The 27,536-nt window shown below is 43.2% G+C and overlaps 1 protein-coding gene across 3 annotated transcripts in view; it reads left to right on the forward strand.

The window, feature by feature from the left end:
- The first annotated feature begins 986 nt into the window (after positions 1-986).
- The window catches only part of osbp2b (oxysterol binding protein 2b), a 55,450-nt gene continuing 28,900 nt past the window's right edge, over positions 987-27,536 (forward strand). Inside the window, exons 1-2 of one of the 3 annotated variants that reach the window (XM_084945616.1) lie at positions 987-1,552; positions 7,458-7,666. In XM_084945616.1, the coding sequence (XP_084801742.1) occupies positions 1,395-1,552; positions 7,458-7,666 (367 nt within the window). In that variant the 5' untranslated portion in view covers positions 987-1,394. Of the gene's footprint in view, positions 1,553-7,457; positions 7,667-17,458; positions 18,102-27,536 lie in introns of those variants that run through there. The other 2 variants (XM_084945617.1, XM_084945618.1) reach the window with 2 other exon arrangements.

Here is a 27,536-nt window from a genome sequence, read left to right on the forward strand (position 1 = left end):
GGACCTGACTAAATACAACAATATGACAAGTAAAGAAAGACATACACCTGACATTCAGTACACACAGTTGAACACAAACATGCAAATCATATAACAGATAAATAACAGATCATTACAAAAGCAGTCACACTGACCAAAAGAGCTATTCTCTCGCTCCTTTAATAAAGTGGACATTGTCATCTCCTTCTGTAGGATATTATTCCAGGAAACAGAGGCCACAGCTTTACAAGCCTTTCCCCTTTATTCCATTCGGACTCTGGGGACAAACATTTGTATAACATTGTGAAAGCCTAGGCTTATGCTTGTACTGGTGATGGTGGGTGGAAAAAATGATTATTTGGTTCTATCTGTGGCCCTGTTTATTGTGCATATATATCACGATCCCATTTAGGTGACAGCATAATACAAACTAAAAGAATAAAATGACACAGGTTGCCCTGGGCAGTCCGGGGATTTAAGATTAAGTAATAACACAGCAAACCCCCAAAGAGCAGGCAGTAGCTCTGGGGCACGCTTTCTTAGTCATGCGGTTTATTTGTTACTTCAAATTCAAATTCAAATTTTATTTGTCACACACACACAACCATACACAGTATGACATGGGGGTGAAATGCTTGTAGCTGTACAATGCCCGACCATTAAATGACAGAAAAAAAGTTTTACAATATTTACAAATGCAGATTGCCCTACACTCAATGTGCTTTTTCACAAGTAAAAGGGTGCCAAAAGTGTCTCACCCTCATGTGCACCGGTACCACTGATTTATTAGGACCTGGATTATAGGCAAAGGCACAGGCTGGATTAACAACACTGATGATTAACTTGGTTTGTCTGCCCTACTCAATCTGACAGCATCAGATCTGGATTCAGTAGCCAAAACCGCATGTCAAATGTTTAGGAATGTTTAGATAACAACGTCACGTGGTGCGGGGCTGAATTATAGACTTGAATTGATAGAGCGGACACTCCCCCTCAGTGCAACCCCCCTCAATGAGTGGCCGGGGTAGCGGCCGCTCTCTCCCTAAAATTGGTGCCACAAACTGTTTATCGCTGTCGTAATGTAAGTAATTTAGTTTGATGGTAGCCTTATCAGGTTACGCTGAGACCATGTAAGGACTCTCCCTTCTATCCAGCCCAGCTCTGTGCTCTGAATCCTCTGCAGTCTGCATCAGCAAAGTGTCTTGGCATCACTTCTCGTCCTTCCTCCGGTGTCCATTCCGGCGTCATGTGAAGGGGGTTTACGGTGGTTTCTCTCGCCCTACACCGGACCCTCTTCCGTCGATCTCATTCGTCAGTGCCGAGGTCCTCGCCCTGGTGGACCATCTGGGGGTAGTGTCCCTGTCTCCGCTGCTCCCGGTTTATCCAGCACACTGTGGCGTGCGGCGGAGCCGAGGATGAGCGAGCAAGGGAAGGGCTCGGCATCCGCCTCTGCCGCGGCCCCGGCACCTGGGTCGGATACGTACAAAGGCTGGCTTTTTAAATGGACCAACTATCTGAAAGGCTACCAGCGGCGGTGGTTTGTCCTCAGCAATGGCCTGCTGTCATATTACAGGTAAATATCGCACGCATGGCGTGTATGTTTCCTCCTCCCTCCCCCTGGAAAATGTAAACGCCACTTGTGCTCACATTTCTGTGTCGGCGCATCCCTACAGCTGGCTGCCTCAGCTGTTTAGCAGCAGGCTAAAGCTAGCTGCCAGAGCTGTGACGGAGGCGAAAGTCATGATTTGCTTTAAAAGACAGCTGGGCGCGGAGAGGCAGTGACACAGACGGGGACATATAGGGCAGCTAGTCCTTTAAATAAGTGGGAAATCTTGTCACGGCAGGCACAGACGTTAGCCAGCACACCAAGCTAGCACGCTAGCCTCCTGTCATCAGCTGTCAGGCGGCTGCAGATCCAGCTGTCCGCCCGGGGACACCGACACGACCCGGTGCCCGGCCGCTTTTAACACACATTTAATAACCCTTCGCCCTGAATACTTCTTTTTATGTGACTTTCATCGTCTCAAATACCTTCGCCACATGACCGCCACGTTACTTTTCAGAGTGCATTCATTCATTGCATCACGGTCACGTTACTGAGCCCAGCCACTTAGTATGATCGCCGTAACGGGATACTGTGCGAGAGAAGGTCGCTATCGTTTATCCGTCTGTCCTCGCTCCTATCGCACAGCCAGGTAGCTGCGAGCTAGTGTTAGCTGTAGTAGCACCTGTGGATCAGGTGCTTCCTCCGCGGGAGTCATGTTTCCGCAGGTGTTCAGGCTCATACATGAGCTCTCTGAATGGATCGTAAAGCTCGCCAGCTCCTAGGCTAATTTCAGTTAGTAACGTGGATTTATACTATAGCACTTCAATTTAAAGCCAGTCAGAATCAACAAATCTCCTTGGCAACAGCAATGATAATTACAGACTTGCTTCAATTAAGTTTATATGTTATTTTATATAAAGCCAAATCGAAAGAACAGTCGCCTCAAATCACTTTATATCATAAGGTAAAGACCCTACAATAATAGAGAGAAACCCCCCCCCCCCCATCATATGACCTTTTATGAGCAAACACTTGGTGACAGTGAGAAGGAAAAACCTCCTTTTGACAGGAAGGAACATCAGGCAGAACCAGACTCGGGAACAAAGCTGTACCTGCTTTGTGTGACATAATCTTCACAGCTTTCCCCCTAAACCTCTTTGATATACTGACAAAGATGGTGGGACAGAGGCAGAAAGCCAGATCTTGAGCTGCTGTTTAGTCATGCAAAATTAGTTGATTTTCACTTTCACTGCTTGGCTGTTGCATGTTTAACCTGTTTGTTTGCTATTGCTGCTGCTTTTGTCAATACTGAAACACCCTGCATTATTTGATGTACACAGACGGTTTCAGCAGTTTGTACGTCATACTGAGGCCTGTCATGTTACCAAAGCATTTATATCAGTGGGATCTTTTGGTCATAGTGTTTTCCAGCAACAGATGTTCGCCCTGTCTCTGACCCAGTTTCCCTAATTAAAGAGTGAAGGTGCACCTAATGGCATTAACCTTCCTCTGCTCACCGTGCTGCGAGTCAAAGCCATGACTGTGAAGTTTAAATGCTTTCACAGTTTAGATGGCTCTAGAATGATGTGTTAACGCACTCTGTAATTGCTTGCAGCCATAAAATAATGCAAATCTTAAGTTGATCCCTCTGGGTTAATGTCTTTTTCAAATGTCATCTTTAATTGGGAGGTTAGAGTGCTTGTTTAAAGGGTCCCCTGCGAACCGTCTGTGTACATCAAATAATGCGGTGAATGCTCATCAGTACGAGTTTGCCTCCCCGGGCTGTGAAGCAAACTTCTGACTCACGATGTTTTCCTGCAGCTCCAAAACTAAAAATGCAGATTGAATAGGGAGCTTTCTCTACTCTGTGTGCTGGCAGAAACACAATCAAATCTCTTTTCAGACCATTTCATGCCACACTTTCTGAAACAGACTCTTTGTCTTTTAGTGCCAGCGGGGTTATTTGACGGAGGTGTGGTAGATGCGGCCCCACACCTGCCCGTGCTTGTGGTGAAAGGAAAGATGCCTGTTGCCTCTACCCTCTATTAATAGTCCATTATGTTGTAAGGTGACTGCTGTCCCCAGAGTAAAGGTAGCCCGTCGACATCTGAGCACAGAGGCAGCGAAGCGAACGAGCTGTCCCCTCCACTGCTGTCTTCCTGGCAGACCACACTGTGCGTGTCTGACTTCAGGCTTTGTGTTGCGCCTTCTCTGGCTGACTGTCTGCGCTTCTTTTGTGAGTGAAGTAAAGGGGAAACAGTCAGTCAAATGTGACAACGTGTTAGGTTAAAGTGTCTTCTGACTGTTTTTTGTCTTTAGGTTGAAGCATCAGAAGAAAGACGATGTCACTTTGCATCAGCGTGTTATCTGATTTAATGGAAATACAATTCACAACAGATTAAACCGTGTCACACACTTTAAATCAAAGACAACTTTCATCAAACCTCATGTAGCCTGTCCTGCATTTAATCATTTTTGCTTTGTTTATTAATTCGCAGGGTCCCCCCGCCCCCTTTAAAAAGGGTACTTTGTATTTGTGATAAATCAGTACTGACAGACGTGGCAATTAAGACTAGTCAATACCCCCAAAGGTTTCCTTTCATTCAGGCCTGCTGTTGATAAAGCAGCGGGTTGGTTCTTTGAGCTGGTGCTGCGACACAACTGCTGGGTTATAAGAAACGGTTCGTGGGCTGACTGACGCACTCAGTACTTGCTCCTGGTAAATTACAATGAGTTTTATAGAGATTCAACAGGGCGGTAGTTATTGATTGGTTAAGGCTGTGACACTGCAGCTCTGTCTGGCTTTTATTTCAGCCTCAGAAATATCAGGAGATATTTCCCTTCTTTTCTCAATGAACTTCTTTAACAAAAAAAAATGTATAATTGACTATTCCTCACAGTTTTAATACTCTCACCTCTTATAGTATATCCAGCTTGGTGTGTTAGGGAAGATTACAGGGTATTAAAGCTTTGAGTGCTATTGGAGCTGCTGTATCAGTAAATCCAGCCTTGCTCTTCATACTAGACCAGGCCTTCCGTGTTTCTTTCTCAGCTGCGGGAGAGTAACTAGATAGTATCAATTTAAATGCTCGGTGGGGGGGGGCAGCACCTCTTGTGTCCCTTTGGAAAGTCAGGTTTTGGCGTTACAGCTCACACCTCTCAGCTCCTGGGAGCAGGGAGGCGGGGAGGGAGAGGGAGCGGGGAAACTGGCCAACCTTCGGCCCAGCTGGAGGGTAAAGCCTGGCCTGAATCCTGTTTACTATTCCGACACATCAGCAGAGTGGCTGGAACAAGAGATGTTGCTGCGCTGATCTAATCTTGTTAATGGGCTCGTTTTTTGGTATTTGTACCAGGCTAAAGAGTGTACATCTCTTAGTGTGTGTGTTTGTTTGTGCGTGTTTATGCCAAGCTGAGGGCAGCACAGCGATGTTGAAGAGATCAGGGGCTCTGGCCACATTTTCATTATCTCATTGTTTTGGTTTTTCAGCAGGTCATGTCACACCATCCGTGCTGCAGTGTCATTGCTTTTGGTTTCCTTATCTTTCTTTTCTTTCATTGGCATGACATAGTCGCCGGCTTCCTCCCTGTCTTGTGATGGGCCCGCAGCCAGAATAACAAACTTGTCTACTGTGCGTTCTCATGCTCAGGGTACTCCCTTGCCTTCTTCTGTGTGCCTCTTCATGCTTACGGCCGTCTGTTCTGTGTTCTTCACTGGTTGTTGTTTTGTCATTACATGCTCCAGATCGGTGGATTTGTGTTTTATGAGGATTTGTGCGCAGGGGACCGACAGGTAAAGCACTGCATTTCTCTCCTGGCTGAGCGCAACATGCAGGACCCCTCTCTTACCCGCAGCAGCAGCCCACATTCACCTTCCCCCTATCCCTTCTACTAGTGCCTTAATGCCTCCGTGGTTCTTTTCGCTCTTTCCCAGCTTCTTTTTTAGTTTCCTTGACTGTATGATTTCATGGCCTTTGCATGGCCTCACCTCCCCATAGGGCATAAGCGATCAGTGTGGCTTCTCATCTTACTCATCAGCAGCACATTCCCTTTGTTGACCCACTTAAATCCGGCACTCTGCAGCTGAGCTCGGCTGAAATCTGGGCTGTTCAGGATCGCTGGCTGCCCCTCCGCGCTGCTTCGCATGGCCACAGTGCGGTGTTGTCTGCGCAACTGATGTGCACCGAGTGCCAGAGGAAGGGTACACTGAACCGCTTGTTCTGGACTGGCATTATAACAAGACTTGACTTCAGCCTGGAGAAGCTGTATAGGGGAAGCCACTGCCTGGCAGAACTTTTAAATACACTTCAAACTCTCACTCAACAAGGCGGCAACCACCTTGTTAGTGTCAGCTGAGGCCGGAACTGTTGGGGAGCTTAGTGCTGCTGAGAGGCAGCTGCTTGTGGCAGGGAGAGCTCACTGAGGATGGATGAAAGGATGTTAGGACCCACAGACAAATTCACATGATTGCACGGGTGTATGCGTCAAAGGGACTGTTTCCAAGGGTATGAGCAGGCAGACATGTGACACGGAGGGCTGAGCATCTCTTTGTTTCATTTGACACAACCTCTGCACTTCACAAGAGCGAGTGGAGCATATGATTTTGCTGATTAGTTGCTGCTCCCCGGTTGAGGCTGTTAATCGGCAAAATCAGCAGTCTGTGGTCGGGCTGAAAACCTGCTTCAAAAGGCCACGAGGGTCCATCCATGCCCTGCAGTTCAGTTCACTTAACTGTGACAAAATGTCAGGCAGACGGTTTTCAAATGCAGAATGTTAAGTGCATAGTTTTTGTAGAGTTTTTTTCTTTTCAGTTATTAAAAAACTAGTTGTATTTAAACGAACCTCATTGAAATGGATTTTCCTTTTAATTCAGTTCAATTTGATTTTATTTATATAGCACCAAATCACAACAACAGTCATCTGAAGACACTTTATATTGTAAGGTAAAGACCCCAGAGAAAACTCCAATAATCAGATGACCCCCCTATTAGCAAACACTTGGCAACAGTGGGAAGGAAAAACTCCCTTTAACAGGAAGAAACCTCTGGCAGAACCAGACTCAGGGAGGGGCAGACATCTGCTGTGGTCAGCTGGGGGTCTTCTGTATTTGCCTGTTACATATTTTCATTCAGCCACACTAAAGGAAAATATCAAAACATGTAAAGGATATATGTTTTTCAGCATAAAACTACTGAAATAACTAATGATTGCATAGATTTTTATTAAGTACAGTTTTTTTTGTTTGTTTTTGCTTTACGTATATGCAGAGCAATTGCATTGATGTGCCCCTCCCACCCGCAAAGGCCCATTTTGAGCTAGAAACAGCCCTGCAGTACACTTTTGTCAAATATTTACACAATACATATAGTCATCAACTCATACAACCCACTGTTCCCTTTACCCTTTGTTCTAATCTCTTGTCCTGCTGCTTTGGCTCTGTCTCCCTACTATCGCTCTGTCATTTTTACCTCCTCTCACACTCTGTTCTCTCTTTGTTCACACTGTTCTTCATTGTTTGCCTGTGTTCGCTCAGACAAAGGCCTTGTTATGCGCAACAGTTGGACTTACAGGCTACCCAGATACCCACAATTCAACACACTCGCAGCAGGGGCAGTCAGGTCACGCTGAGTGAATCAGGAGCTCCATTTGTATGCAGGTGTAATTTCATGTATGAGATTGTGTTTGTTGAGTGAAATACTGTAAACAGTCCTGAGAACTGACTGACACGATCACCGTGGATATCCTCTGTTGCTCCTTACCTCCCTGCTTGTTCTTAGTGGCCACATGCCTCTTCCACTCTTCTACCTGCACCCCTGCTGTAATGGATATGAACATGAATTTACAGTGTTAGGATTGAATGATGTGATTGTAAGACAGGGGAAAAAATAAAACAAAACAAGTTTTCAGCTTTTTCTACTTGGCGTTTTGTTTGCAGGACACAGGCAGAGATGGCCCACACGTGCCGAGGAACTATAAACCTTGCAACTGCACACATCGACACAGAGGACGCCTGCAATATTGTGCTGAGCAGCGGCGGCCGCACTTACCATCTGAAGGCCAGCACAGAAGTGGAGCGGCAGAGATGGGTCACGGCACTGGAGTTGGCCAAAGCTAAAGCCATCCGCATGATGAACGATCAGTCTGGTAAGGACAGATGTAGTAACCGGCTGCCTAAATAGAAAAATAGCTCTGCAACACATAAATTGTGGGCAAGATGGCTGTGAGCTGGTGGTGCAAGGTGTTACTGGTCAGAATCCGATAAATAACAAGCTGGACTGAGTCAGTTTGAGCAAAAAGAAAAGTGTGCCTTTGTCTTGTTTATCTCAGGTGATTTCACTATTGGTTAAGCAGAGTTCTGCACAGTTTTTAGGCCAGTCTAGAAATTTGGATATATCTGTTTTTGTTCCTGGTCCCCGGTGTCCAGTGCTATTTGATATTCATCACAGCTGTCCTGCTTCTTTAATGTCATTCACATTCCGTTATGAGCCAGGAGAGGGCAGCGCTGTCTGCTCACTCAACAAACTGGAGTATGCTAATAACACTGTGAGAACCGAGCTTCCATTCAACCTCCTGTCAGCAGAACACTCTCCTTTCCAAGGGGACTTATTCTTGTGTGGTTGTATTAAAGGTTTCTGGTCAAAGGCTGTGGGAAAAGTCGAGGAGAGTCGTTTTTCTTCACGTTTCACCCTGGCATCATCCCAGAGCCTCTCTGCCTGGATGTTTTGCAGACAGGGCCTAAAGAGACTGAGACAGGCTATATATTGCTCTGGCCTCCATTTGAAAGTCAGATCACTAAATATAGACTTGGGCAGGAGGGGGATGTGAGAGCTTTTCAGCTCATCACTTCCAGTAAGCAGGACAGGAATGCTTGTATATTTGTATTTTGAAAAGGTTAGGCTATTGAACAGCTTGGCTGTGTGTGTGTTTGCGTGCGCGTGAATTTTTGGTGGCCAGTTCCATTATGCTGATGTCCTGCTAAAGCTTTTGTGCCACTGCAGTTTGATGTCCTTTATTTTCTTCACAGAACATGACCTTCTTTGTGTATTTAACCAGTTTTGCGCAGCTTGGTTTCCCTGGTGTCTCATTGGTAGTTCATAATCCAGAGTGGGTGACATAGACACAAAGCAGTTTCCATTTAATGGGGATTTTTGAAAAAATACTATGCAGGAAAGGTTTGTAAGATACAATGTGATTTATTTTTTTTTAATTTTTTTTATATGAAGTTGAGACAAGCTTGGATAGGTGTGACATATTTACAATTGCAGTGTAAAGGCTGTTTTAAAGAGATATTTGTAAAACACTAGCAACGTTTTTATTTATAGAGGAATATGAAAAGTATTATAAAAACATCCATGTAATCCTGAAGCATTTTACTACATATTTTTACTCTAATGTAATTATACAAATAGTAGATTTTGTCATTTAAAATGGAGGCAATCAAAATGACAGTGATGGCACATGGACTGGTTCTCACAAGATCAAGATCCAGCAAGATCCTGAACCCCAAACTGCCCCCATGCATCCATCAGTGTGTGAGAGATGAAGCACTCACTGTATGATTATGTACATAAATGCCATGAGTGGCTTACAGTGTTGTAAAATGTTTTGAGTAGTCTAAGACTAAGAAAGTGCCATATATTGCTAGTCCATTTATATACACACGCACAAAATCAAAGAGGCACACAGTGCGACTTTTTAATCCATAGTGTGTCCCAAACTCTTAAAATGCTGCATCCTACAGCTCCCATAGTGCAACACAGCATTGTTTTTTTTTTGTGCCTCTTCAGCAAAGTCCTTTTAAATTCAAGCAGCCAAACAGCTCTGGTCATTTATCTGGCCAGTTATTTTTGAATTAACTTTAATTTCAACGCACATTAGGACACAAAAACTGCATATAGTCCACTTAAAAAGTTTGCTGACTTTGCCCCAAAGAAGTTTTTAAAAACTGTTTGTTTCCTTCTGTAGAAACATTTTAACCACCATACACTTTAACAACATGTCTTGTTTTCATAGGCAGGCTTTAAAAGTCTCACTGAGTTTGTTTAAATTTAATTATCTGTCAACTTCTGCTGAGAGTATTCATATCGTCTTAACTTACTGCATGTCAGTCAGGAAAAAGTGTCAACATTACATTTGTGGTGAGTTTTGTTTCCAGCGTAATGCAGAGCATATTGTTCTTTATCCATGAGCAAACATGGATCAGTGACCAGGCGCCCGCATTTACTAACTCGCTCTTCCCTCTCTGTCTCTGCCATCGATTTCCTCGGGGGAGCCACGAGCACATGACTTGCGTGTCAATACAGACCAGAACTGACAAAGTGAAATCCTTGACGTTGCCTACTGTTACTTTGCTTAGACATGCAGTGCAGTGTAATTGTTAGGCCCTTATTCTTTATCTGTCTTCTGTATAATTTACTGGATTTCAAGTCTCTCTCTGTCAGCCGGCCATGAGATTCATCTTGTGTAGACCTGACCTGATCTTTCAGTCAGTTGCCTTAATGAATGCTGGTGTCACTTCTGCTGCTTTTCCATTTGGCTGACTTTTCTCGTGTGCGTATTGTCTTAATTTAGGCTGAGATTGGCTTTCTAACTGAGACTACTTGCTGAAATCTCAGGCATATGAGCTCAGCAGGTGGCAGTGTTTCCCCTCACTTCACTGTGACCTCTCTCCTGGGTTCCTCTGCTTTGTCTTCACGGCTTGTGAAAGTGGGATCACTGCCTGACACTGCCGAGCCTGTAAATTTAGCACAAGCTATTTTTTTTTCTTGATAAATTTTAGTGGATAGTAAAATGGTTTACTGGAAGTTTAAAAAGAAGAAGAAGAAGAGGAATTCACTCTTGTAGTAGTCATCTACTCGGGTGTTTCTCTGAGTGAACTCAGACAGATGCAGCTCAGGTTGGCATCGGTATCAGACACCAATCCATCAGGCGTGCAAGCAGATGTGAGTCTGGAGTTTTCAAAAAGCAGTGCATTGATCTGCACTGGGTGTCTAATCTATAAGCAGTACAACTTACTGACTCTGGTGACACATAAACTGGAAGTGGATCAGTTATTTTTCTTTCTGTCCCCTGTTGCATTATGTTTAGTTGTAAAGAGAGAGCTCTGTCCAAGGTCCTGAAGCCTTCAGCATATTTTCAAAGATGAAGAGAGCACAGATTAAGTGTTTCCTTTTAAACATTCTTCTCTCAATTATTTATTTTCATCAAGATCACCTCTCCCTGCTCCCCACCTCTTGGTGTGAACTGACTACATTATTTATTTATTTTTTAACCCTCTTATATTCTCACCATCCCTGTCTGATTTTCCCGCCCCGCCCCCCCCTCTCTCCCTCTCTCCGTCTTTCCCGGCTCTCTCACTGAGCCGGTTGTGCTGCTTTGCATCCAGCAAGGTTTAGGTCGGAATGGAATAACCATCATCATCTTTCTTCAACTCTCCCCTCTCCACCTGCTCTCTGTTGCTTAAATAATTGCGATTGTCCTGCCAAGTAGTGGGCGATGATACAAGCAGCATAAGGTCTCCCTCCTGTAAGTAAATGGCTTTTCTTCCATTTGTGTTGTCTTCAGGAATCTGTGTGTGTGCACACTCAGACTTGGATATCTGGTTAGGATGATTTAGATCTTGCTGTGTATTTATCATGTGTCAGCTATTGTATTTGTGTTTTTGTTTTTGGATAATTTGAAGTGATAACTCATCAGTGTGGAACTAGTGGTGGTTTAAGTGTTATTTCTGTGCTTAGTAGGTGACATTGAAGGTGTTTAAGCAGAATGGGGAAATGATTAATATATAATATATAGAAATTGAATAGAAAGCTGTGCATCATTTGACGTTTAGGGTAAATGAACCTTTTAGGGCAGGGAAGGAGGGATTAGAGGACAGTCATCATGTGTGCAACATCAGCCTACATGGCAGTAAATCTGGACTAGCAATGTGTCTTTGCATCAATAAATTGATGATTTTGTCTAGTATATGATTTTTATTATTATTTTTTGTTAGGAAAAAGTGTTTTTTTTTCTTTCTTTCTTTTTCTTTTTTTTTTAGCTCTTATGGAAAACATTCACATTTGCTGTTATCACCATAGAGCCAAAAACTACACCTTGACATATTTGGTGAACTACAAACAAGCACTTCTTACTTGATTTAAAAAAAAAAAAAACACACAAAAACAACAAAACAATTTCCCAATTATGCTGCAGCTGCTTCATCTGCAATGAGCTTTAGCCATGAAATGCTACTTTCTGAGCCTGTGAAGGGTGTTATGAAATGACAGATGGTGTGCCTATTATCTTCATCAATTAAATTCTCCTGTGGCTGTGCACTGAATTGCTTCCCCTTGTTTGCCTTGGATGTAGACGGGTGTGCCGGCTGAGGTTGATTTGCAAGATCAGCTCAGTCCCCAAAGACGAGGGAGATGGAGACAGAGAGATCAGAGCTACTTTCAGGCGTGTGACATAACAAACACAACTGAAACCAGGCTTCACAGCGAGTCTAAAAGCTGTGGTTGTCCAAACAGTCAACCAGGCAGAAATGATACGAGTCTGATAGTCTTTTTCTTTTCTCCTCTGTGTTTTCTGCCATATTTAACTTCCTTTTCTGTCTGTAATCATTTGTAATGGTAACAGTATGAAATCAAATCTTTTACTGCCTCACGGTGGATTTAACCTTTCTGCACTCTGGCTTCCTACATAATACCGGCCATGCTGACACATTGATTTTGGAGTTAGACGCCACCTGTCTTTTCTCCCACTGATGTGACATTCTCTTTAAGCCCCCACTTTGTCTGTGATGTTTTAGCTTTTTTCACTGTAAACAACCTAAACTGATCGAATCCATTGTCATGCTTTGACTTAAAAATGCATGGCATTGTCTCTTCTTCCTTCCCGTCTTCCTCTGCCACTGTATTTTGAAACAGTTTGCAGTAAACAGTCTCCGTTTTAGGATAATCATGCTGAACGAACTCTGAATCACCCTGCCTGTAGGTGACTGCTGTCTGGAAAAAACAGAGATAGCAATTTACTCTTCTCTTAGTCTGCAGTAAAGATAACTTTTACTGGGCAAACACGTTGCTTTGGGTCCTGACGCTAAATCAGCACGCTTGGTGTTTGAAATTGCTGCTGTTAAACTGAAGCAACCTAAGTCTTGTTCATTTGACACATCTGTATACCTTGGTTGTAACAAGTGGTTACTTGAGTTAATGTTGCCTTCCAAGCATTTTTGCCCAGAGAACTTCCGCTCACTGGTTTCTATTTTTTTCTATCATTCTCTGTCATGTGGGAAAGTCGCAGGAAATCAGCACTTTATGAAATCCTTAGACCAACCCATCTGGCACCAATAACCACGGCACATTCACAATGACTTAATTGACCTTTCTTCCCAAATTTGACTCTTCTTCCCTGACATTTATTTATTTCTATATTTTAGAAGCTCTTGAATAAAGCCAACGTCACCTTTGATGTGGGTGTAGTTGTAGTTTTCATCTATCGTGAGTTAGCCGCAGAGGCTTTGTTCACCTGTTTACACTCGACTGTAATGGTTTGCACTCACTACCATTTAATATTAGAAAAATAGCTGCATTTTGGCTTGTCTAGATGTCAACTTGTATTGAATTATTTATGATTTTAGTAGTTTCTGGAAGGAATCAGTTTGCAAAATTTAGTCCTGGATATAGCTGGATTTTTTGTTTACAAATGTCATTCTTTGATAAATATGTCATTTATTTTATTTTATTTTATTTTATTTATTTATTTATTTATTTATTTATTTATTTATATTGCATTGCATTCAGTCTCTGCCAGCTCATTAAGTTTGAAGTGCCTTTTGATCCTTACATAAATGTGTTGGATCAAGCCAACGTTAGCTCTATTATTCTTGTCCTTATAAAAACATCTTTACTGAATAATGCACATACGTTAATCATGACTACATGCAGTCAGTGAGCCGTGGAGCTTTATTAAATAGAATCTACACTTTATTGCTGGTATTATTGTCCTCGTCTTGCTTGCAGACTCAGTTGTCTGCTGCGTGTGGTTTAGCATGTACGCTGACCTTCTATATACAGCATGAAACCTGAATTGGTCATTAAACTTGCACTGTGTCCCAGTCTCTCACGCATTTTCTCTCACTCACTTTTTTCACTTGCTTTTTCACTTTTTTATTTTTTTTTTATTTTTTATTTTTTAATTTTTTTTTGGGGGGGGGGGGGATGGATTTCAGTGCCGCGACACATTATTTTTACTATTAAACTGAAGCTGATATATCCAAAACTAATACCCAATCATTCCAGTTGATTAAAAGCACTACTGGATAGAGTACGATTATGTGCTGTCAACCATCAGTTTAATCTGACCCAGTAATAAAAACCTTGTTCTTTGTGGCCACTTACAGATTACAGCTGAGCAGGGGTGACATAAAGCAGAACGGTAAAGAAATTTTTTTTAAGTCTTTGATTTCTTTATTTATTGATTTGGAGTTTCATTTTAGAACTTTCAAACAATCCTAAACCTACATGATTATCGTTTTTATGAATGTGAAGGTAAGCGATCTGAATGGAAAGACATCTCTGCACTCGACATGAACTCCCATTACAGCAAGCGCTATAATGAGTTATGTATTGCAGCAACGTGTTGTAGCACCACAGGACACCATGACAACAACATAGACCTTCAGCAATTTGCAGTCACGAAACAAAAAGGGGAATTTTAGCACAAGTGTATTATTCACTGCACACACGCTGACTCAGTGTTTTGACAGCTTGCGACCTCTGATTTCTCTTCTTCTTTTTTTTTTTCTGTTCTACTGGGAAATAAAGGTATCTGTTTAAAGAGATGTCAGGTCATTCAATGTGATAATAAGTCACTCAAGCTCTGAAATCAACCATTCAAAGAATCTTGTGATTGCTGAAATGTTGCTGTTTTAGAAATAGTCCTGACCTTAAGCTGATTAAAGTGTACACACAAGACAACCCACAGATAACGCTGAACTGAAACTTGGCTTCTAATGAGCTGTGGTTTCAAAAACCTGACCTGTCAGTAGCCCTGGTCAATAGCCGTTTGACTGAGCGCTATGCTTATTAAGATGGTTCATTATTTATTCTCCGTGTCTGTGTTGGAGGAAGATCCTGGGCAGGAGTATAAAAAATATTTACATATAGATTAAATCAAACACTTAAGTCTAAAATAAGATCCTAAAACTACAGAATATTTCAGACTTTACACACAGAGACTATCGCGTGTGTGTGTGATAGACACACTGAGATAATTACGTAGCCTCTGACAGAAGGTTAGTCCTCTTTGGATAAGATTATCTCTTCAAAATTTTGAATGCATTTCAAGACACGTGCCAAGATATTCTTGAAATAAACCGTGCCTAAAAGTTTAAAGGCACACCATAGATGTACTTGCAGTGTCAACACTAGCATCTGCCATGCAGAGATCATACCTGGAGTTTATTGTCAGTGGGGCTGGATGATTCATTGCCCCAGCGTACCGAGAATCTGCTTTAATTTCACTCTTCTGCGTGGGCCATTCATAGCGTCTGTTTGCAACCGTTAAATCGTTAAAGTGACGTTTGGCCGTCTTACTATAAGGCAGTGCAGGCTGAGACAGGAAGCAATTAGTCTTAACTCTTACATTTGTGGTTAATTAAAGATCTTCCACCTCCTTCGGATGAGTGCGTTATCATCGCTACAGGAGCCTCGGTGCATTAAGAGGTCTGCTTTTGGCTTATATTTCACTAAAGTCAAATTTTGTATTTCCGGTTCTTAAATGTAAGTGGTCTTGTTTCCCCAGCGATGGCGAGGAGGTACAGTGTATCGCACAATGTGGTCCTTTATGTGGCTCAATAACATTTATGTGGCTTCTAGTGCTTCGAATAATCTCATATTCAGCATGAGACTTTTAAAATGCCATCTTACATTTTTCCCACGTTGAAACGACTCTCGCTCTTGAAATGTTTTACTGGTTTTAATGAGCTCTGCGTGTCCAGGCCGTGGAGGCTGTGTGTGTGTGTGTTTGGGTTACTGCTTCCTAATGCAGCAATTAGACTAATGAGACTGTTACTTATGCTCTTTAAACACCATCGTTCGCTTTAGTTTGTCTCTCAGATGCTTTGCCCTTCATCTGTGTGTCGTCCAGGAGAAAATAAACTTTCTCAAAAGAAGATCATTTGATATTTGCACTGAATTTCTGAATGTAAAAAATCTGTTAATAATTGTAATATTTAGCAGCTATTAGTTCGATTCAGGTGCCTATATTAAAATATGTATTTATTATTGTGGATAAATTGGATCTTAGATTGATTTACATCAAGGGTGATGTCAGAAAGCTTAATACTAAGGAAAAAATGCGTTTATGAAGCTGATGCATATCAAAGCCAGCAGAGGGTTGTGCTCTTTTTGCATGGCTAAACTGAACTGCAGCGAAGTAAAGAAATGATGAAGGTCAAGTGTGAAATTAATTGTAGTTTCATGCTTCATTCCCCCCTGAACATGCCCCAAGACACTTAGATGACATTTTTTATTTACAGTCCAACAGTCTTTCCTCATCAGCACTTCTCTCACCTCACTTACAGCCTCTCTCCTGTTCACTGTTTGTGCTGTTACCAGATATTTCTGCAGAACATCTGCAACAAAGGTTTTACAGTAGGGACTAGTAGTGGTTTTAATCAAAGGAATAACTTAGCATCGGTCCATTTCAGGGCTTATTCTATAGAAACAATGCACATTTTTCGAATACTAGCCTGGAAAAGTAAACTCTTGTGTGTACACTTTAATCAGCTTAAGGTCAGGACTCTTTCTAAGTAAACTCTTTGGGCTGTAAAAGATTTTGAACTTGTGGACTGGAGTTTCAGCTGATTGTCCTGGTTGATCATCTTAAAATTGCATAAAATATGATATTAATACTTTATTTGGGAGTGGTTTTATGCAAATAATCTTTGAAACAATTACAGGATACATTCATTAATTTTAGTGTATGTATCAAAATGATAAATTTGGTCCCAAGTGCATGGCTTTAATTATTGATACAACATCTGAAGTTTCACTGAGGGCTCGCCACAACAGAGGGCTCTGAATATTTGATTGGGACAACTTTTTTTTTTTTTTGTGTTTCCTGACCCAACCCTCTCAGAGTTTTATTTCCACCTGGGATCATTTGCCTGTTAGGTAAATATGTTAACCACTACAGTGTGGAGCCATTGTTAATAGAATGGCTTGATAATTAAACTGGAATTAAATTAAAAAGACAAGCAGTACTGTGAACAAGTAGGCATGCAAAAAGAGCACTGGGTACGTGTATTTCACTGGTAAAGAGGCTCTTAATCCTGAGTTTTCCTTATTGAATCTTTACCTGTATAGTTTGGTGTTAAAAATGTCTGTTTTTTTGGAAGTCAGATGGTGTTGGGGTGTAATTTCCCTTTTGTTCTAAATGATTATTACTATTATTGCTAAATTATATTATAAAGATATCTGAATAAAGAAACGTTTGAAAACTGTTTGATTCTATTGTCCAGTGAGCCACAATCTAGGATCAACAATGTCATGATGTAATTATGGTAAAAGTAAATTGATGAATGCAGAAGCAGGATGTCGAAACTGCTTCATGTAGGTGACTTTGATGTACGGCACACTGTGACGCTCACACTTGCAGTAATATTGCAACCTTCACCTTATTTTGAAAAGTCATGGACTGAGGACAGCTATAGCAGCCGAAATCATCCTACAGCATGAATTCCTCTGTGTTGTATAGTGACACTGATAGGAGGTTAGATTTTAGAGTAACTTCATAGTCAGCTGCTAGATGAGCACTTTAATGATTCTGATAAAGGATTATGACAATAACACTGGAGGGATACATCAATCAGTAGAAGTGGAAATGGACATTTTATTGGGGTTGTTGCTTTTGACCTTTATGCCCTTGAGTGGTTTCCACAACTAAGACACTTCCTTGTGTCTGATCATATGCTTTTTATTTACAAACCCAACACTGTGTTTTGCAATCTCTGCCATTAAGATTTGTGAAAAATTGTTGCCTTCTGTCATCAAGCTGCCAAAGCATCAGGCAGGCAGTAACGGAGAGGAAACGGTGTATATTGGGCTCAGTTGTGTAGATGACTGCTGGCTGCCGAGTCCTATCTCCTCTCTGCTTCACTCACTCCCTCTCTCCCTCCCTCCATCTTCAGTCTGCACTGCACAGAGAGAAGCATGTGGAGGGGAACTGTAAATGTGCCGAGCTATGGGAAAGTGTGTATGCAGAGTGCACGAGTGTTTCTGAGAGACAGGGACAAGGTATAAGAAAGAGGAATTACAAGCGGGGTGCCCGCTTCGCTCCTGGCATTATTGTAATTGTGTGCTGCATGTGCGTGAGTATGCATGTAACTGTGTGCACGCTGCAATGCTGAACAGGAAAAGTTGCTGCTTCAGCCCACCCTTCTCTGGGATTATGTAGCATCCGAGGGCAACACTGCGTCTCGGGAAGCGTGGCGTGGGATCGGGCCCGCAGAGTGGGATGAAGGGCCGGAGCTGCTGGGAGCCGGGGACCATCCGCTCCCTCTGCAACTCAGGCTGCCTGAGTTCACTCAACCAGGGTCAGTACAGTTTTGGCTAAAGCTACAGCACGGCAACATAGAGCCGTCACACTCCTCGCAGTCCAACAGCGAAAGCTTTCTCATTCCGCCATCTGCTCGTTATCTTACGTTTGAAAGATAGCTGTCATTCCTCCATCCATCTCTCCCTCTCTCTGTGTCTCCTATCTGCTGTCATGGCTCCCTACGTTCCCGCAGCCTACTTTAACAATGCAGCACCTCATGCTGTAGAAAGAGCGGTGTGTCATCTTTCTTGCCCTCTTAGCTGCACGCAGTCCTTTCTTCTCTTACCCTTCTTTCTCCTGTGCTGCTCTTACTCACATTCATTTCCTCTCTCTTCTTTGCGCCTGCTCCACCTTACATTTGCATATGGATGAGACAGAGCATGCCAGGCCTGCGTATTGGCAGTGTGTGTCTGTGTACACATATTATGTGTGTAGAGGTCACTGCACCATCACAAACTGTAAACTGGGAGGTCCTGTGTATCCCAGGGTCCTAGAACCTGTTATTTACATATTGTAGTAGGATGGTGGATAATAAGTCTCTGTTATGTCTACAGATCAGTATAACTTTGTTTCCCCCATTTAACACTTATAGGAAATTATAGCTATAATATACTGGTAACAGATTTCGTGCAGAACAAATGCATGTGTAAATGACTACATGGTTATCTTTGGAGCAACAATGCTAAATGTCTCAGCCATCGCATCTCCCCTCAGTATAAAATGTGTCTATCCATTTTATACTGTCTCTTCCAGGTCTCTCACTTCATCTATTGCTTTCCTGCCCACGGCAGAGTTGGACAGTGTGGAGTTGAACAGCTGTGCTCTTAAGCCCTGGGCTCCCAGTCCCCGCGCTTTGTCTGTTTGTTCACTCAAATGAGGTTGGCATAAGTAGTGTAGCTCCTGGTGTTTTATGATCTAATACAGTGCTTTTCATACTAGACTTCCACATATTTTCTGTAATGTGAATGCAAGTGATGAAACTGCATAAAGAACAAGAGTCAGGATCAATGCATCACAAATGTCTGGTCCAAAAGCAATAAATTGGATTCCTTCAAGGACAAACTAATAGTGCTAACAGTACTGAAAAGTGTTTAATGGAATAAATCAAAACCCTACATCAGAAACTAAATTAAGTTTAAAATACAAATATAAAAATGCTTGTTGCATTGTACTTTAAATATATGGGTGTGTACTATTAGTGCCATATCTAGCAAAGCCTCAGAAGAGACAGTGTTCACTGATATTTTGAAATTTGAAACGGGGATATTAAAGAAATGAAGGTTGATGTAATGTAATGTCTGGGATTGTCTGTTTTGATGTAATATTTAATTAAATGTAGTTACTAATATACACCCACCTCTTTTTTTTTTTTTTTTGTGAAATTACCTCTGAGATGACAAAGTGTTGGACACTAAAAAAACAATGTACTGTACTTCAGTAAACTTATTTGACCACAAGCTATGTACAGGATATGAACAGGATATAAATATGAAAAACTATACAGAATATGAAATAAATAACTTTACAGGAATCTGAGATATACAGTTATACAGAAATGGGAACTATGCAAGTTGTAAACAGTTGTAGGGTTAAAAATTTTATCGTATGTACAGAATGATTATTTACAGAGCTATACAGTAGTGCAGTTAAGATAAATTAGATATGTGGATAATTTCTACAGTATCTATATAAAGTGCTAGTGGTTGTGAGTGGTGGTTCAGTCCATGTTATTATTGTGTGTTTGAGGGTACAGTTGTCCATTGTGAGTGTGTGTATGTCCAGTCCATGTGTTAACGTGGGTCAGATGTCAGGAGGCAGAGTTCAGGAGTCTGACAGCTGTGGGGAAGAAGCTGTTCCGGTACCTGGTGGTCTTAGTCCGGAGGCTCCTGTAGCGCCTCCCAGAGGGCAGGAGGGTGAAGAGTCCATGTGATGGGTGACTGGGGTCTCTGATGATTTTCCCAGCCCTTTTCAGACACCGCTTCCTGTAGATGTCTTTTATGGCAGGAAGTGGTGCTCCGGCGATGCGCTGGGCAGTTTTCACGACCCTCTGCAACGCCTTCCGGTCCGAGGCAGAGCAGTTCCCGTGCCAGACTGTTATACAGTTGGTCAGGATGCTCTCGATGGTGCAACGATAGAAGTTCACCAGGATGTCTGAGGACAGGTGGTTCTTCCTCAGAGTCCTCAAGAAGAAGAGGCGCTGGTGAGCCTTCTTGACCAGCTTGGAGCAGTTGGTCGTCCAGGTGAGATCCTCGGAGATGTGGACTCCCAGGAACTTGAAGCTGCTCACACGCTCCACAGCCGTCTCCTTAATGTGGATGGGTGGATGTGGGTCAGCATTCCTCCTGTAGTCCACGATGAGCTCCTTGGTCTTCTCGGTGTTAAGCAGCAGGTTGTTTGTGTCGCACCACTCAGCCAGACGATCCACCTCCTCCCTGTAGGCGGCCTCATCGTTGTCACTGATGAGGCCAATCACCGTGGTGTCATCTGCAAACTTAATGATGGTGTTGGAACCATCAGCAGGTCTGCAGTCGTGGGTGAAGAGGGAGTAGAGGAAAGGGCTCATCACACAGCCTTGTGGTACACCGGTGTTCATTGTGATGGTAGATGAGCAGTGGTTATCCAGCCGGACATGTTGGGGGCGGTCGGTCAGGAAGTCCAGTAACCATTTGCAGATGAGAGAACTGATGCCCAGGTCTGTCAGTTTCCTGATGAGTTGTGAGGGGTGGATTGTATTGAACGCTGAACTGAAGTCTATAAACAGCATTCTGGCGTAGGTGTTGTTGTTGTCCAGGTGTGAGAGGACAGAGTGCAGTGCGATGGAGACTGCATCCTCTGTGCTCCTGTTCTGGCGGTATGCGAATTGGTGGGGGTCCAGGGTGGGGGGGAGACAGGATTTGAAGTGTGCTAGGACCAGCTGCTCTAAGCACTTAGTGATGATGGGGGTGAGTGCTACTGGGCGGTAGTCATTGAGGCAAGATGGGTTGGAGTTTTTGGGTATCGGGACGATGGAGGTGGATTTGAAGCAGGCCGGTACCACAGCGTGGGCCAAGGACAGGTTGAATATGTCTGTCAGCACTCCTGCAAGCTCCCCAGAACACGCTCTGAGAACACGCCCGGGTATGCCATCAGGGCCTGCAGCCTTGTGGACATTGATCCTGCTCAGCACCGCTCCTACATCGGTGGGGGAGAGAGTCAGAGGTTGGTGGTCTGGCGTCACGTCTGCTTTGGTTGTGGTTGTGGGGTTCCCTCGCTCAAAACGAGCATAAAAGTTGTTGAGCTCGTTGAGGAAGGAGACATCAGAGGATGCGGGGGAGGGTTTGGTGGTCCTGTAGTCTGTGATGGTCTGGAGTCCTTGCCACATGCGTCGGGGGTTGGAGTTGGAGAAGTGTTCTTCTACCTTCTTTTTGTAATGGTGTTTGGCTTTTTTGATCATCATCATCATCATCATCATCATCATCATCATCATCATCATCATCATCATCAACTTTATTTATAAAGCACTTTAAAACAACCACAGCTGACACAAAGTGCTGTACATTGGAACTGTAAAATAAAATTACATGAGATATAAATAAAAAACAAATAAAAGAAGAGTGAAATCATTAATTAAATAACTACTTCAATTAAAAGAGAAAACTAAGTCTCACTGAGGTTAAAAGCCAAGGAATAAAAGTGGGTTTTAAGACGTGATTTAAAACTGGACAGTGAAGGGACCTCTCTAACGTGCATGGGCAAATTATTCCATAATTTTGGAGCCACAATAGAGAAGGCCCTGTCCCCTCTGAGCTTCCTCCTGGATCTCGGTACCTCCAGGAGCAGCTGGTCAGCTGACCTGAGAGACCGACAGGGTATGTGGGGATGAAGAAGCTCAGAGAGGTAAGGCGGAGCAAGACTGTGAAGGCATTTAAAAACAAACATAAGAATTTTAAAATTAACTCTAAAAGACACAGGCAGCCAGTGCAGGGAGGCTAGCACGGGGGTTATATGCTCTCTTTTTCGAGTTCCTGTTAGGAGTCGTGCAGCTGCATTTTGAACCAGCTGCAGACGTGAGAGCAATGACTGACTGACCCCCACATGAAGTGAGTTACAGTAGTCCAGGCGGGAAGAAATAAAAGCATGGATCACTGTTTCAAGGTGCTGCCTCGAAAGAAAAGATTTTACTCTTGCCAGTCGCCTTAAATGATAAAAACTGGACTTCACCACTGCTCTGATTTGGTTGTCCAATTTAAAATCACTGTCCAACTTAAAACCAAGGTCAGTAACAACAGATTTAAAATAGACTTCCAGGGATCCTAAAACAACAGAGGAGGACTCACAGGGACCACTGGGTCCAAACACCAACACTTCTGTTTTCTTTTCATTAAAATTTAAAAAGTTTAGAGCCAACCAAGCTTTAATGTCATCTAGACATGTCAAGAGAGGTTTTATGGAGATGCCATCCTTGTGTTTTAGTGGCAAATAAATTTGGCAGTCATCGGCATAACAATGAAATGAGATCCCATGCCTTCTAAGGATAGAACCCAGAGGCAGTAGATACAGTGAAAAGAGCAGTGGCCCTAAAATTGAGCCCTGTGGGACGCCGCATGACAGAGGAGCAGAAGACGATTCGTAACCGAGAAGGCTGACAGAGAAAGTTCTATCTGACAAATAAGACCTAAACCAATTAAGTGCAGTGCCACCAATACCCACTACATCATGTAATCGAGAAATTAGAATATTGTGGTCTACGGTGTCAAAGGCAGCAGTTAGGTCAAGCAAGACAAGAACAACATGGTTACCAGAATCACATGCCAGAAGGATGTCATTAAAAACCCTTAATAATGCAGATTCTGTGCTGTGAAGGGTTTTAAAACCTGATTGAAAAACCTCAAAGATTCCATTTTCATCTAGAAAATCTTTCAGTTGACTAAAAACAATTTTCTCTAAAACCTTGGAGACTAAAGGCAGCTTGGAAATAGGCCTATAGTTCGCTAAAACTGTGTGATCAAGGCCAGGTTTCTTAAGCAGTGGCTGTACTACTGCATGTTTGAAATTTGCAGGAACCACACCAGAAGACAGACTGCTGTTAATAATGTCGAGGACATACTGTTGTATACTAGAAAAAATTTCTTTAAAGAATTGTGGAGGGACAGGATCCCGTGGGGAACCTGTGGGGTTAATATGGCGAACCACATCCTCTAAAGTGGAGAGGGTCACAAGCTCAAACTGAGTGAAAACAGCAGCGCAAGGGACAGAGACAGAGGGGTCAGAGTCAGGAGCTGTGATAAGAGCCCTGGTGGTGACAACCTTTTCAATAAAAAAGTTCAGAAAATCATTGCAAATCTCAGGAGAAACTTCCAAACAGACATTCAATGGAGTATTAAGAACAGTGTCAATGGTCCTAAACAACACACGTGGGTTATGACAGTTGGAAGAAATAATATTTGCAAAATATTCCCTTTTTGCCTCTTTAACAGTGTTCTGGTAACGATGCCAGCAGTCTTTTAGAATTTGAAATGATACATGCAGTTTATCCTTTTTCCATCTCCGTTCTGCTCGACGACATTCCCTCTTAACAGCACGACTGCTCTCATTAAACCAAGGCTCAGGTTTAGCCTTAGGCTGCCTGGTTTTTAAAGGAGCCACAGAGTCCATGATTTTTTGACAGCAAGAATAAAACCAGGAATTTAGCTGTTCTGTATCAGAGGAAACAAAGTCAGAAGGGCCGCCGAGCTGATTAAAAGCAGCAGAAAACTGCGCAGCAGTGGCGGGGTTAATAACCCGACAGCACCGAGTAGCAGCGCCAGATTTAACTGCGGTATATGTCAAACCAACGTTGAATAACACAGGCATATGATCTGAGAGTGCACAGTCACAAATCTCCAAGTCAGTGACAGGCAGACCATATGACAGAACAAGGTCCAGTGTGTGTCCGTGCTCATGTGTAGGGCCACGTACGGACTGTACCAGGCTAAAAGAGTCAATAAGGCTTAAAAAGTCCTTGTCCTGATAAGCCACTGGTAAACATACATGTATATTAAAATCTCCAACAATAAGAAAACTATCATAGTTGGGCATAATCCCAGCTAAAAAATCAGAAAAGTCGTTTATAAAGTTCTTATTGTATTTCGGGGGGCGATAGATGACAGCGCAGAAAATCGGATTTGTACGACTCACCTCAAACGAGGTAAGTTCAAAGCTGGAGAACGAAGGCTGTAGAAAACACTGCTTACATTTAAAATCCTTTTTGTAAACAGTCACTGTGCCTCCACCTCTGCCTGACGTCCGTGGCGAGTTAAAATAGCAACAATCCACAGGTAAAAGTTCAGATAGAACACTGGACTCACCAACACTCAGCCACGTCTCAGTCACACACAGAAAATCCAGATCACGGGAACTGAAGAAGTCCCGAAGAATAAAAGTTTTGTTTAAAAGTGATCTGGCGTTCACCAGGCCAATCCTAGCGGGAGCTGGAGTTGGCACTCGGAGTTCAGGAGGTCCAGAAACCCGCCGCAGCGATCTCAGGTTCCGATGATGTTGACAGCGGAGGTTTAGCCTGGGAGGGCATGGGCAGCGAGGCCGAGGAGCATCATCATCAAAGCCGACAACAGGCACCAAAGAGGCATCAACAGGATCCAGAAAACGCCGAGACGCAAACAGCCTTGGCAAGAATCCATGCACTGGTCGGAAAACAGCAGAATAATTCTTTAGGTAAACCTTTAGCTTCACCAGGCGACCGCTTCGTTTACCCCGGCGACGATGACGCTTTCGCCGGGAAGGTAGCGTGGGAACCCGGTACAGGTAACCTGGGGTTTCCGATGCAAATGGGGGCAGGGGTTGCTGCCCACCAGCTCCAAAGGACACAATATTTTGGACCACAGGTTTGAGGTCCAATAGTGTCTGGCGATCATACCTCAGCAGAGACTTTGTTTCATGGATGACACAAATTAGAAATAACATAAACAGGAACAAACTTGGCAGTGACAGACGAGCAGCCACACACACCGGCGCCATCTTGCCACTTCTTTAGATTAGCCCTGGCTGTACTGTAGGCGTGTGCATCTCCTGACCTAAAGGCGGTGTTGCGGGCCTTCAGGAGGAGACGAACATCCCGGTTCATCCAAGGCTTCTGGTTGGGGTACATGGTGATCTGTTTCTGGGTGGTGACACTGTCTGTGGTTTTGGAGATGTAATCCAGTACAGATGAGGCGTACTGGTCCAGGTCTGTGTGGGTGAACATATTCCAGTCTGTGTTTTTAAATCTGTCCTGGAGCACTGCATCTGTCCCCTCTGGCCACACTTTAATTGTCCTAACAGCAGGTTTCACACGTTGGATGAGTGGTGAATACCTAGGTGTGAGGAACAGGGAGAGATGGTCCGATTGTCCAATGTGGGGGAGGGGTGTGGCTTTGTAGGCTCCAGCCAGGTTGGAATACACATGGACTATGGAGACCCTTTGAGCCCAATGGACTCATCTTTATGTTGAAGAACCCAGTTTGAGATTATTCGTGACACTGTGCTTGAAGCGGCCATTAGAAGATAGGATAGGTACACTGTGGTCAAGTGATGGACATGGTCAACAAGAATACTCAGACAGTGGGGTTTAAATGATGCTCAGTCAGTACGAAGATGCCCAAAGTGTGCCAAAAAATATCCTCCAAACAATTACACCACCAGCAGCAGCCTGAACTCTTGATACAAGGCAGGGTGGATCCATGCTTTTAGGTTGTTTTTGTCATATTCTGACCTAACCATCTAAAAGTTGTAGCAGAAATTCAAACTCAGCAGACCGCAATATTTTCCCAATCTTCTTTGTACAATTTTAGTGTTCCTATGCAAATGGTAGCCTCAGTTTCCTGTTCTTAGCTCACGAACAGGTGTGGTCATCTGCTGCTATAGCCCATCTGCTTCAAGGTTCTACCTGTTGTGCATTCAGAGATGCTTTTCTGCACACATGTGTTGTAACTTGTGATTATTTTAGTTACTGTTGTCTTTCTATAAGTTGGAATCAGTCCAGTCATACTTATCTGACCTCTGACATCAACAAGGCATTTTAATCCAGAGAGCTGCTGCTCAGTGGATGTTTTCTCTTTTTCGGACCATTCACCTATAAACTATAGAGGTGGTTGTCTTGATGCATGCTTAATCATCCAGGTAAGGAAATCCCAAAAAGTCGATTCTGTTCATCTGGACATGGCGTTTTCAGTGGGAGAAATGTTGGATGTTTCATTACACATCCAAGTGACTTCTTCATTCTCAGCTGACTGCAGGGTTCCCCAACCTTATAAACAGTACATTTACATAAAGACCGAAACTAGCACCATTGAATGAACAATGGGCTGTGAGGCGAGTTTCTTGATCATTAATATACAAATTGTCATGATCAATGACCATGAGTACCATTCACAGAGAGTTGGGGAATGGCCGCAATCACAGCATTGTAAGATGGTGAAAGATGTACCCTTAGGCCCCCTCCTCGATTCAGAGATGGTCTTTCCCTTTCCACATAAATGGCCTCTTTGACTCCCTGCTCAAACCAGCCTTCCTCCCTGTTCAGGATGTGTACATCCTTATCATTGAAAGAGTGTCGACTGGCCTGTAGGTGTAAATAGACTGCAGAGTCCTGGCCTGACGAGTTAGCTCTTCTGTGTTGTGCCTCCTGGCACTTAACAGTGTACAAATATAATACTCTGTTTGTGTTGGGGGACCAGATCTTTGAGGTGGACCAATTTTTAGCGCAGCGTGTTTTGGTGTTTAAAAGCCACAGATATGCGGTGTTTGGAGAAAATGCATCTCAACTGTTCCGATATTCCTGACACATAAGGGATCACTAAGGGTTTTCGCTTAGGCAATAGTTGTCCTTCTTCTTTCCTGGAACAGCTGGAGCTTTCTTTAGATGTTTTCCAAGCTTTGACAAATTCCAGCTGGGATAACCACATTTACTCAGGGCCTTCTTGATGTGATGTTCTTCTGCTTCCCTGGCCGCTGTATCTGTGTTCGGTCTGTATTGTAGTGTCCTGATGACACCCAGTTTGTGCTGCAGTAGACGATAAGAGTCAAACCTTAAACCTACGCGTGTGGATCAGTATTTACGGTACACTTCGACTTTTAAATGTGTGCCACTACTGATGGAAATCTCACACCTAAGAAGCTTGTCATTTTTCATATCATCCCTGGTGAATTCGATGTGTTGGTCCATTGAGTTACTGTCTAGAGGTGGTTCTGAGGGAAAATCCCAGCAGATCAGCAGTTTCTGAAATAGATCACTCCATCTGGCTCCAACAGCCATACCACATTTAAAGTGACATAAATCATGCTTCTTCCCTGAGGGTATCTTAACCATGCCTACATGCCCCAAATTCATGGAGTCAATGCCACGTGATTAGCTGATACAGTAATGAGGAATATAACAGGTGTATGCAATAAAGCAGCCAGTGAGTGTATATAAAAACAC

This window comes from Perissodus microlepis, chromosome 12 (genome assembly GCF_051167445.1).
Source record: "Perissodus microlepis isolate ML-2025 ecotype Zambia chromosome 12, ASM5116744v1, whole genome shotgun sequence".
Taxonomy (NCBI): domain Eukaryota; kingdom Metazoa; phylum Chordata; class Actinopteri; order Cichliformes; family Cichlidae; genus Perissodus; species Perissodus microlepis.